This window comes from Vombatus ursinus, unplaced genomic scaffold (assembly GCF_900497805.2).
Source record: "Vombatus ursinus unplaced genomic scaffold, bare-nosed wombat genome assembly UNPS02014779.1, whole genome shotgun sequence".
Lineage (NCBI taxonomy): Eukaryota > Metazoa > Chordata > Mammalia > Diprotodontia > Vombatidae > Vombatus > Vombatus ursinus.
In genome coordinates, this window is record NW_020954557.1 from 13,118,724 (window position 1) to 13,131,342 (window position 12,619).

At 40.9% G+C, this 12,619-nt stretch overlaps 1 protein-coding gene across 5 annotated transcripts in view; it reads left to right on the forward strand.

Moving 5' to 3' along the window:
* The first annotated feature begins 1,101 nt into the window (after positions 1-1,101).
* SF3B1 (splicing factor 3b subunit 1) overlaps positions 1,102-12,619 on the forward strand; it is a 46,364-nt gene continuing 34,846 nt past the window's right edge. For all 5 annotated transcript variants that reach the window (XM_027865714.1, XM_027865716.1, XM_027865719.1 and 2 more), the window contains exon 1: positions 1,102-1,173. In XM_027865714.1, coding sequence (XP_027721515.1) covers positions 1,146-1,173 — 28 coding nt within the window. In that variant the 5' untranslated portion in view covers positions 1,102-1,145. The remainder of the gene's footprint in view (positions 1,174-12,619) is intronic.

A 12,619-nucleotide genomic window follows, 5' to 3' on the forward strand; every position in this document is an offset into this window, starting at 1 on the left:
GGGAGGGAATCTGAGAATTGGAGTAGTGGACTACAAACTCAGTATGCAACAGCAGCCAAAATATTGCAGCCAAAAGAGGCAATGTGCCCGGACTGCATTAATTGAGGAATTAATTCTAGGAATAAGGAAATTAGTGTCACCTCACTTTGTTCCCCTCACATCTGTCTAGAGTAGTTCTGGGACTAATAGATAGTTTTTTTGTTCTTTGTTTTTGCATTTCTTGACCATCTTTTTGTTAGGATTTTACTTTAAAATTTTTATATAAATATTTACTAGTGATACTGGTTGATAGTTCTTTTTGCTTTATCTCCCCAGTTTAGGCATTAGGATTTATGTCTCATAAAAGGAGTTTGATACAGTGTTTTCTTTCTAAATAGTGGAAAGGCTGAGTTTAAGATGCACAGAACTTCCTAACAGTTTGAGGGTTGTAGATCAGAAAACCTTTTTGTTGTACTCCTAATGATTTAACTTAGAAGTTATACTGATTTAATCAAGTAGGATAATAGATTTAGAACTGGATCTTCAAGTTTATCCAGTTCACACTTTTTGATTAACAAAAATGGAAACTGAAGCTTAAAGAGGCTCAGTGACCCGCCTATAGTCACAAGCAGTACGTCAGAAGCAGGATTTGCACCCGGTTTTCTTAAGGCCAGGATAAGCAGTCTTTGCGCCATCATCCCACGCTGCCGATCCTGAGTTAAGCGCTGCACTAAGTCCAACAGTTAAGACATGCAAGCTCCTTTCCTACATACTTTTAGAAGGGAACAGATACCATGGCATGGTGACAGAATTATGTAGGACTTCGACCTCTAAAGGTCTCTTCCAGGTGTCTGATTACGTAACGCCACAAAGCAGATCCTTCTTCCGCAGAAGAGCCTTTCTACCCACATTACAACTGACTTTATGCTCTTCTCGGGCCAAACCAGGGCTGACCTCAGGGCTCTCCGCACCTCCCACACCCACAATGCATCGGGCCTCTCCATCTTAGTGGTTCCCCTGTCACGTGACACTCTCCTGCGCGCACTCCGCTTTGGCGCCTGCGCAGAAGCACCTCCTCCCCTCCCCCGCTATTTTTCTCGGTGGCGGCGGCCACGAGCGGAAGTTCTTGGACGTACCAGTTCCGTCTGTGTGTTCGAGTGGACAAAATGGCGAAGATCGCCAAAACTCACGAAGGTAAGGAATGTTTCCCTGTCATTACTCGATCACCTCTTCTCTCAGGTTTCTGCGGTTCTATTTCCCCCTCGTCCCTTTGTTTTTTTTCTTCTTTGGGGTGGAGGAGCCGAGCCGGCGCCCGCGGGGTTCGGGGTCGATTGGGCGGCGGCGCAGGCCGCGGTACAATGTAATGGCGTCCCAGCCGCCCTCCCCCTCCCCCGACAGCGCTTTGTCTTGTGCTTCGGGGCGAAGCTTCTCCTTCACTTTCCTTGTGGGCCCGATGGGCTTCTGCGGAGGCCAGACGATAAAGCCCCGGTGAAAAGGGTCGTGAAATCGCCGGAATCGGCTGCGGGAAACGGGGCCCATGCGCTGCCCTTGCCTAACCCAGCAAAGGTGTTATTATGCCTCAGACGAGACAGGGAGGGACTCGGAGAGGCTGTTTTCGTTCGTGGCACCGCAGTGAGGCTCCGCCGAGGCCCGTTACTCCTTGGCTTCTGTGTAGCCACAGGCAGGGTGCTCAGCGTTTTGGACTCATCTGCTTTTCAATACTGACCTAATTTAGCATTTAGATTTGTCTGGCTGCAGCTGTTTGGAAACATTCTTATTTCCTAACCCACCCCTCCCCCCTGTTATTCGCTTTAACTTACAATAAATAGATGGTGTTAGACGTGAGGGAAGGGGAGAAGGGAGGTGGCTTTATTAATATAAGAAGCTTAGGTGTTCGTTTTTTCATTTTAAAATTATTTTAACGTGGGGAGGGTTGTGTTAGCAAATTGGCAGTTAATTTACTAACCATTCCCCCGTCCCCTCATTTTCTGACCAGGGAAATGGAATTTCTTTGTATACTCAGCACTTAGTACAGTGGCTGGCACGTAGTAAGCGCTTAGCAAAGTGCTTCTTGACTTGACTTGAATGTGGAGCCCCATTTTTGGTTTTCCAATTTTAGTAGCACAGAAGACTTCCAAAGAATGTTAAACCTGAGAATCCGAAGGTGGGCAATTAAAACTTGTAGCTGTATACTTAAAAAAAACCTTATATAGCCCTGTCTCCCATAGTGTTTAAAAACCTAAACTGGTGGTGTTTCTCTTGCTTGTGAAAACTAGTGTTGCTTCTTTGTTTCTTGAATATTAGTACCCAGAAGTCGTGTTAGAAGATTTTTCAGACATTTTATTATAATCGCTTGTCAGAAGAATGAATAAAAGAACACGAACTTTAATTAAATTTGTAGATGTCACATCTGGAAGGGGTAGCCAACTCACTGGATAATGATAAGATTTAAAAAAAACTTACTATTTTAGAAAACTTAAAGATGTGGCCTTGATTCTTAATGTTGTGGAATGGTTTGGTCTTGTAGCAATTTTTTATGCTTTGTGGTTTTTAAAATGTTCTTTCTTATTAAGATAGTTACTGTAAGTAGCCATGGACAAAAAGAAATTGAATTAAAAGCCGTCAGTTTTGCTAAGTTTTCACAGCTCCTGAAAACGCTTTGGTGGGTAGGATATTGAAACCATTTATGTAAAGTAGTTTTTATGAGTGGATTTTCATGATCTACTTGAATAACTTGACTGGCCCTATACTACTAAGGTCATCAGAAACGGCCTTTTGCTTTTTGTGATATTAGTGTTCAGAGATTATATTGCCTAATAAGTTCCTGACCAAGTTGACATGTGTGAAAAGACTAACATGTTGAAGACATGTTAGTTCATCTTTTACTTAAAGTTACTAGATCCACTTGCAGTTTGTACACATCTTGTGTGTCTCCCTAACCACATCCCTTCCCCCATTGGTCTTTGGTGTCACTTTCCATCATTTCGAGTACATTAACTCTAGTTCTTCAGTTTATTCTATTCATACAGTCTGTTCCTCCAGTCTACTCAGCTTCACTCAGAGATGTTCTTGCTTTTTGCCATTTTCCACAACCATGTTTGTGAACTTTGAAATTCCTTTATCTGATAAAAACATTTTATCATTACATTTTTCCTATGCCTTATGACCCCTAACCCTGCCTTATTCTTACAGTAACTTTCAGTCTCTGTACCTCAGTTTTTTAGCAGGCCATCATCCCAACACTGACTACACTTTCCTCCTTTCCCTATCTTAACTCCTTGGAGGAACTAATTCAGCTCCATGCCATTCGAAACTCTTGTTCACTTTCTCTACCACTGATCACACCTTGCCAACCTAACCTTGGATTATTCCCACCATCTGAGTGTATCACTTTTATTGATGTTTATTTATGTTACATAATCATAACTAGCATCTCGGGGCAGCAGGGTAATCCTTTTTTTCCTCCATAATCATTCCAAACCTTTTCATCCCTTCTCAGGCCTCCCGTGGCACCCCATCCCCATTCTCTTACCTTTTGACCTTACCTCTTCAAAGTAATTGAGGCCATTTTCTGAGAGCTTTCTCTTCTTCTGTCTTCCTTATATCACTCAGATGTTTCCTCACACTTTCTCCTTCTCCTCTGTCTTTTTTTTTTTTTTAATTTTGATTTATCAACTTCTCCCCTGTCTTAAATGAAGAGGTGGCCCTTTTTGCAAAGAGAGTCCACAAACTGGGTGGGGGAAAAATTCTTTTTTTTCCCCCCTTTATGTTTAGTTGCCTTTCTTTTTATCTCTAGCACTTAGGACAGTACTTGGCCATAGTATGCTCTTATAAATGCCTATTGATTTTCTTGACTGATCAGTTATGGATTTTTTTTTTTTTGGTGAGGCAATTGGGGTTAAATGACTTTTTGGTGAGGCAGTTGGGGTTAAATGAGTTACCCAGAGTCACACAGCTAGTGAGTGTTATGTGTCTGAGGCCAGGTTTGAACTCCAATCCTCCTGACTCCATGGCCGGTGCTCTTTCCACTTCCACACCTAACTGCCCCCAGTTATAGATTTAATGAAAACATTCTGAGAATGGGTCCATAGGCTTCTCCAGACTGCTGAAGGGGTACTTGACAAAAAAAAGGACAAGAGCTCCTGATCTCCTATCTTCCCAAAAGATTGCCTTTATATTGTCATCTCCATAATCTCTCTCTTCTCTCCTTGCTCTTTTCCTGCTGCCTTCAAAAAGGACTTTGTTTCTCCCATCCTTAAAAACCCTCACTTGATCTTACCATCCCCTCTAGCTGTTATCCTGTCATTCTCCTCTTTATGGCTAAATTCCATGAGGCCATCTATACCAGATGCTTCTACTTCTCTTTTCTCACTTTTCTTTCTAATCCCTCTGCATTCTGTCTTCCAACTTCATCATTCAGCTGAAACTGTTTGATCCAAAGTCAAAGATGCTTTCTTGCCAAATCTAAAGGCCTTTTCTCAATCTTATCCTTCTGTAACACTGCAGTATTTCACACTGTTCAGCACCTCTTCCTGGATAGTTTCTCCTGCTCTCCTTTCTGAACAATTCCTCAGTGTCCCTTGCTGGATCTTTATTCATGTCATTCCCATTAACTGTGGGTTAATGGCCTGCTTCTCTTCTCCCTCCATACTAGAAGTTCTTTGTGTCATACTCCATTGGCAGTCTAATGAAACCTATGGACCCCATCTCAAAATACTGTTTTTAAGTGCATAAAATAAGTAGGATTACACAGGAAACTAATTCTGTTGAAATAAAGATACATTTTTTTCTTGTCCAAGTCATGGTTCCTCTGAAATTTATCTACAGGAGTCTGTGGACCCCAGGTTAAGAATCCCTTCTCTATATTATCTTTAGTGGTGATCTTATCAGCTCTCGTGTGTTCAGTTATCATCTCCATGTAAAAGATTCTCAGATGTATAAATATAGCCCTAGTCTATCTTCTGAGAGCTCCAGTCCTGTATCTCCAGTTGCCTTTAGGGCATTTTGAATTAGGTGCCCCTGTAGGCATTTCAGCCTCAACACCTGTAAAGCAGAACTCTTTATTTTCCTCCCCAAACTTCCCCTCTCCCCAACTTTCCTATTATTTAAGAGCACCATTTCCTACCAGCAGCCCAGGTGACCTAGATGTCATTCTCAGTTACTCACTTGAATTCACCCCCCAATCTGTTGCCAAGTCCTGTTGCTTTCATAACATCTTCTGTTGTCTCCTTATCTCCATTCACGTAGCTTCTGCCTGGTGCACTACCTTCTTCATGCCTGTGCTGCTACAGTAGTGTTCTGACTTGTTTTCCTGCCTCAATTCTTCACCCATTTCAATCAAGACTTCTCCCTTTCCCTTTTCTCTCCTTCCTTCCCCTCCTCTCCCCTCTCATACGGATCCATCCCACTCGGTAAAATCCAGTAGTTCCTTATTACCTCCAGGATCAAATATAAAATCCTCTTTGATTTTAAAGCCCTTCATAACATGGCCCCTTTCTGTACTTTCCTTTCCTTTCGGTACACTAGGATCCAGTGACACTGGCCTATCGCTCTTCACATGTGGCATTCCATTTCCTGACTCCTTGCCTTTTCACTGACAGTCTCCCTTGCCTAGAATGCTTTCCCTTCTTTCTCACCTCCAATTCCTGTCTTCCTTCAAGACCCAGCTCAAATACTGCCATCTGCAAAAGGCCTTTCCTAGTTCCTTCCCTACTGCCAATGTCTTATTTTTGAGATTATTTTTCATTTACACTGTGTATATATGCATTTGTATATTTATATATAGTGCTTAGTTATCCACATGTTGCCTCCTCTATTAAATGTGGGCACCTTGAGGGCAGAGACCCTGTTTTTTCCTTTCATTGTCTCCCCCAGGGCTTAATACAATGCCTGACATATACTAAACACTTAGTAAATGTTTATTGATTGACTTGAAGACCAATATTCTATTCCACCTTGATGTCTTTATCATCATCTTTATCAAAAAGCATCTGTTGTTGAGTAAACCCACACAGTATATTTATCTGTGTAAAGATTTAATGTATGTGACCTTAAACCTTCTATAACTGAACATAGATCAACATAGGGTGTGTCAGCAAAATTGTAGAACTTCTAGTGGATCATTTAAGAATCTTTTATACTTGGGTTTTTGGTTTTTTGTGCTGTAATTTGGTATTCTGGATTTTCTAGGAATTTTTGACAGTGAATCCAAAGTAATAAAAGTATGAAGATTAGTCTGAGGATTTGGGAATCTATAGTTTTACCATTCTATTCCCTTCTTGCATAGTAAAGTGAAAAGAGTGATGAACTGAAGTTAATAGAGTTGAAATTAAAATTCCAGCTTTGTTATTAGTATGACTTTGTGCAAATTACTTCAGTTCTGCCTATTGGTTGACTTACTCTTTTGTAAAATGTGGGAGGATGTACTGGAGGATCGCTAAGGTTCCTTCCAATTCTAAATCTATAATTCTTTGAATTTATTCCTGTTTCCACTCCTTACTAGGGGTAACATTACTTCTCAGAATAACTTGTGGTTAACAGCACTTTATGTTTTTAATTCCTTACTTTTCCTGGGTTAGGAGAGTGTAACATTTATTAATGTATTTGGAGTCAGATTTATTGAAGGATATTTGAGTCACAAATGGAGAACTAAGAGTATAGATGTTTGTTCTCTCTGTGCTTCCCTGTGCAAGAAGTATCCTTCTGTGTCCTGTTATGTACCTGAGCTGTATACCAACCAGTGACTTAGCTCCCTGTTTGTGAATCTGTCTAATGGGAAGATACAGCAAAATGGTCTCCCAATTTTTCTCTTGTAAGAGATAACTTTCTGACTTAAAGGTTTCCTCCTAAGCTGAAGGCTATGTAAAATAATAAAAAAAAAATTTTTATTAACAGCATGCTCAACTGTTAAAATTTTCTCATGTTAATCTTGTAGAAAAAAACCTATATTTAACCACAAATAAAAAATTGATAGCAAGTTATCAGTAAAATATTTCTACCTCCTGCCTTTGCTTGCTCCTTATCCACAAGCTTCCCCAAAGGTTTTTCCTTCAAGCCACTTTTTCTGTCTGGGGTTTTCCGACTTGGCAGCATTCACTTCCCTGGCTTCAGTTATCCTCTCTCTGGGGAACTAGCGCTAGTTCTTAAACTAGTTGCCTCCCAGAGATCTACGTGTCCCACTGGCCCCTCAAAACTTAAAATGTCGAAAACTGAACTCATCCTTTCTCTAAAATGTTCCTGCTTTTCTAGTATCCTTACCTCTGGATGATGCCACCATTCTGCCAGACTTCTAACCTTTTTGTTGTTTAGTTGTATTCATTCTTGTCTGACTCTTTGTGATCCTTTTTGGGGTTTTCTTGGCAAAGATACTAGAATGGTTTGCCATTTCCTTCTCCAGTTCATTTGACAGATTAGAAAAGTGAGGCAAACAGGGTTAAATGACTTGTGGAGGGTCACACAGCTAGTGTCTGAGGCCCAATTTGAACTCTGGTCTTCCTGACTCCAGGCCCTGCATTCTATCCACTGTGCTATCTAGTTGCCCTAATTCCAATCAGTTGCCAAATTTTGTTCTCCTGTCTGTTTCTTTTCCTTTCTACTGCCCTCATAATGGTTAAGGCCCACATTGTTTGTAGTAGCTTTTTAGCTAGCCTTGCTCCTAGTTTTTCTACTCTATTCTATCCATCATGTTGCTGTCAAAATAAGCTTTCTAATATACAAGTCTGATAAACCTTCAGTAGCTCTGAATTACTTTTTTGTGTTTTTTTTTGGTGAGGCAGTTGGGGTAAAGTGACTTGCCCAGAGTCACACAGCTAGTGAATGTTATGTGTCTGAGGCTGGATTTGAACTCAGGTCCTCCTGGCTCCAAGGCCGGTGCTCTATCCACTGTGCCACCTAGCTGCCCCTCTGAATTACTTTTAAGATAAAAGTACAAACTCAGCCTGGCATTTAATTGTTCCCCAGACCTCCCTTTCACACATTGTGGGGTTTTTTCCCCCAGAAATGGACTTCCAGCTTCTGCCTCACAGCCTTTACAAGGCACAAATAAGAATATATGTAAAAGCATTTTTAGAAACTTAAAAGTGCTATATAAAAATTATTAGCATTGGTGAGGTGGGATGGCAGAATGTATTGAGTGTTAGACTTGGATTCAGGAAGACTGGTTTGAAATCTTGCTCCTGTCACTTTTACTAGCTTGTGTGGCCATGGTTAAATGACTTGACCTCTGAGCCTCTTTTTCTTCACCTGTGAAATAGGAGATAATAATTCCTTCTTGTTGGGAGGCTCAGCTGTGATAATGTGTATGAAGAGCTTTGTAGACTTTAAAGGGCTGCATAACTGTCAGCTGTTATCATGTACTGTCCAAGTCCTCCTCCAAAGGAAATTCTTCCCATGCCTGGAGTATTCTTCCACATCTCTGCCTGTTGAAATTCTTCTTTTCCTGGTCAGGCTCTCAGCTGCCACATTTTCCACAAAGAATCCCATCAAGCTGAAAGCAGTCTCCCCCCCCCCCCCCATTTCTTACGGCTCTTTGTCTGGACATCTCCTTTGCCTTATTGCATTTATTTGTGAATACATCTTACTCCTTGAATTCGACTATAAACTTCCTAAAGACAAGGACTATGTCAAAGCTCATTTTTGTAGTTCTAGCTCCTAACAATGCCATGTAGGGAGGGGACTTAAGGCATGTTAATTAAATGTGAGTGGGATGGTGAGTGAGAAAGGCTGTCATCAGGTAAAAACCTGAACTGTTGAAATTGGTTCAGTGGCCTGTCCCAAATCTCTTCTGTCCCCAATCCATCTTCCATAAAGCTGCCAAAGTGGTAGTCCTGAAGCAGAAAGAAGTCTGACTACAATCCTTGATAAACTTCAGTGGCTACCAGAACAAGAACAAAACAAATGAGTAGGGGGAGGGATGGAGGTACGGAGGGAGGAAAATCACTGACAACAAACACGGCAGTCTTGCAGCTTGGGGACATAACTTCTAGGAAAAATGTTCTCATTTTTTAGTGGCTAACGTGTGTTACAGAAAACTTCCCTTTGTGCTGTTTCTAAAATGGGAGTGGAATGGAGGGTGACTTGGGGTATTTCAACTGAATAAAGTTCAACTCTCTAGTTTGTTGAAAAAACTTTTTTAATATCTAGAGAGTTTTTTTTTTTTAGTTTGTGCTGTTGAATTATGGAACATTTGCTCTTTCTCAAGTCAGCAAGTCTAGCTAGCATAAGGTAATCTCTTTGATACCATCAGGGGCTATTTTAGGTTTGTCTTTGTATTCCCACACCCTACCATAGTTCCTTGCACATAGCAAGCACTTAAATGCTTGTTGGATTGTTTTGGGAAACGGCTACTCAGAAATTGACTTCTTTTTTAGTATTTTTATATTTAGCATAGTCAGTTTTTACAAATGAGGCCAGTTATTTCATGGGTCTGGAGAACTTTCCAATGAGATTTCCTCTGTGCCTCTGTTTCCTCATATATAAAATTAGGATAGTAACACCTTCCTTATAGGGTGTTGTGAAAATTAAATGAGTTAACATATAAAACACTTTGCAAACCTTAAAGCACTATAGAAGCACTAATTACTATTCATTTTAGGTAGTAAGTAGCCTGAGCATTGAGTGACATCTTTTCCATTGGCTTATGACCCCTAACTCTGTTTTTTATCTTCACCATAACCTCTAGTGAATGTCTTTACTCCTCAGTTCTTTCTCAGGCTGACACTCCTACACTGACTATACTCTCCTCCCTGCCTCCCTATCTCACCCTTTGGTTAACCAATTCAACTCTACATTATCTTTTCTATCTTCCCTTTGCTCCTTATCCTGGCACTGCTTTTGCCTTGCCAAGCTTTAGCCTTGAATTATTCCCACCTTCTGTTGCTTGTGCTTCTATTCATATGCTACTGCTTGGAGCTGGAGAAAATCTTGAAACTATGTTGATAGGGTACACTAGCCCCAAAGGCAAAGCTCTGCCTCGCTCAGATCCAATTCTAGGGCTGAGTCATCTGGCTCTTAATGTCACTTTCACCACAGCAGGGTAATCCTTTTATGTTGCCTTAATCTGTTCACCTTTTGATTCTTCCTACAGCCTCTGTAACTCTCCCTCTGGACCACCTTGTCAGCTGAGGACCTTACCTAAATACTTTGCTGAAAAAATGGAAGTCTTTTACTAGAGCTCCATCTTTTCTCTGTCCTCACACTGATGCCTTTCCACACTATCTTTACCCCTTTCTCACATGAAGAGATGACCATTCTTGCAAGGCAAACCTCTTTACCTAAACCCTTGATCCTATTCCATCTGTCTTCTCTAGCAGATTACCACCTCTGTCATCCTTACTTTCACTAATCTTCATCCTGTCCCTCTTTACTGGCTGCTTCTCTGTAGCCAACAAACAGGATCCATGTCTCCCGTGTACTTAAAAAACCCCCACTTGATCCAACTTGACCCCTATCCTGTATATGTCAATAGCTAACAATTGCTAACATTTATGTAGCACTTACTTTTGTCCCAGTTGGGGCAGCTAGCTGGCACAGTGGATAGAGTGCTGGACCTGGAGTCTGGAAGACCTGCATTCAAATCCAGCCACAAGTACTTACTAGCTGTGTGATCCTGGGCAAGTCTCTTAACCTGTTTGCCTTAATGCATCGGAAAAGGAAATGGCAGAGCACTCTAGTATCTTTTCCAAGAAAACCTTGTAGACAGTATGGTCTTCGGGGTCACAAAGAATGTCAGGCATTTTACATTTTAAATTCACACTTTATTACTCATTGTAGTTTATTTATTATTAAATTCATATTAAAATTCACATTTTAAAGTCAGGCATGACTGAAGGACTGAACAGCAACAACAGCAACTACAACAATGTCTCCAGTCATGTTGCTAAAGGCTTTACGGTTATTTTCTCATATGATCTTCTTACTATTATCTTTGTTTCAAAGATGACAAAACTGAGGCAAACAAAGGTTAAGTAACTTGCTTAGGGTCACATAGCTAGTGTTTGAACTCAGGTCTTCCTGACTCCAAGCCCAGCATTCTTTCCACTGTACCACCTAGCTGTCCTGCTTTACTGAAACTGGCTAAACTCCTTAAGAAAATCTGTGTTTAGTTCCTTCATTCCCTCTCTCTTAACCTGCAGCAGTTTGGCTTTCTTCCAGTTTCATACAACTGAAACTGCTGTCTGCAAAATTACCAGTGATCTCTCTCAATCTTCATCCTTCTTGACCTTTCTGTAACCTTTGATGTAGTCACCCTTTCTTGGATTCTTTTTCCCCTCTGGGTTTTCATGACACGACTCTGGTTCTCTTACCTATCTGACTGTTCCTCCTCAGTAGTCTTCGATGATTCTTCATTCACTTTCTCTTACATGTCACCCCACTCCCCTTCACATATCCAGTCTGTTGCCCAAGTCTTGTTGATTCTACTTTTCCAAACACTATCATGTAAGTTCCCTTCTCTTTGATGCTGCCACCACAATGGCGAAAGCCTTTGTCACCTCATATTTGACCATTGCAGTAATTCAGTTCAATTTAGGAAGCATTTATTAAATGCCTACTATATGCCATTCCCTGTCCACAATGAGTTTATAGTCTAAAGAGGGAAGGCAATATTCTTCTGAAAGATCTGTGGCACAAGCTTCCAAGATCAAAAGATAGAACAGTCTTCTCTTGCAGAAGGATGTAGGGAAGGGAGGGTCACAAGGAAGGGCATCACTGGGAGGTCTGAAACTAAGTCCCAGGTGGAGGTGGCTGCTCAGTGAGTCTGTTTTGCTTTCATTTGGAAGATTTAAAAAAATTTTTCTTACGGTGTCTTTTGGTAGGGCACAGGAGTGTGGGAAGGGTGAGAGACTTGGAGTACTGAGCCAAGGGGCAGGAGCTGAGAGAGCACAGTACTGTAAAATTAACATAGGTGTTTTTTTGGAATGCAAATTTCTTCCAGAATTCTTTATAGAAAGTCGAATTTTACTTAATGGGATACATAAAGCAAGAACTTTCTGCGTTTTCTTTTTTCTTGGGTCACACAGCTAGTAAGTGCCAAGTGACTCGTATGAGACCAGATTTGAACTCAGGTCCTCCTGACTCCAGGGCTGGTGTTCTATCCGCTGTGCTACCTAACTGTCCATGCATTTGGTTTTAAAGTCCTTTATAACCTGGCTCCTTTCTACCAAATCTTCATAGACTTTACCCTGTACCATGTACTCGAGGATCCAGTGACACTGGCTTCATTGCTGTTCTTCTGTCAAGATAATCTGTCTCCCAACTCCTTTTATATTCATTGGCTTTCCCTCATTCTTGGAATACTCTGCCTCCTCATCCCTGAATCCTGACTTCCTTCAAGTTTCAGCTAAAATCCCTTCTGTAAGAAGCCTTCTGAGATTAGCTCCAATATGTTTATATCTATCTCTCTCTATTATCTATATCTTGTTGTATGTAGTCATTTTCGTGTTGTCTCTCTCTTAAGAATGTGACCTTTTTGAGATTAGGGACTGTTTTTGGCCTCTTTTTTTTTTTTTTTTTGGTATCATTAGTGCCTGGAACATAAGGGGCACTTAGAAAATATTTTTGTTAACCTGACTTTTAGACAGGATGATACCCTGAAATTATATGCTTATTTTAGAAAATGACCAGATAGGTTCCAGAAGGGTTT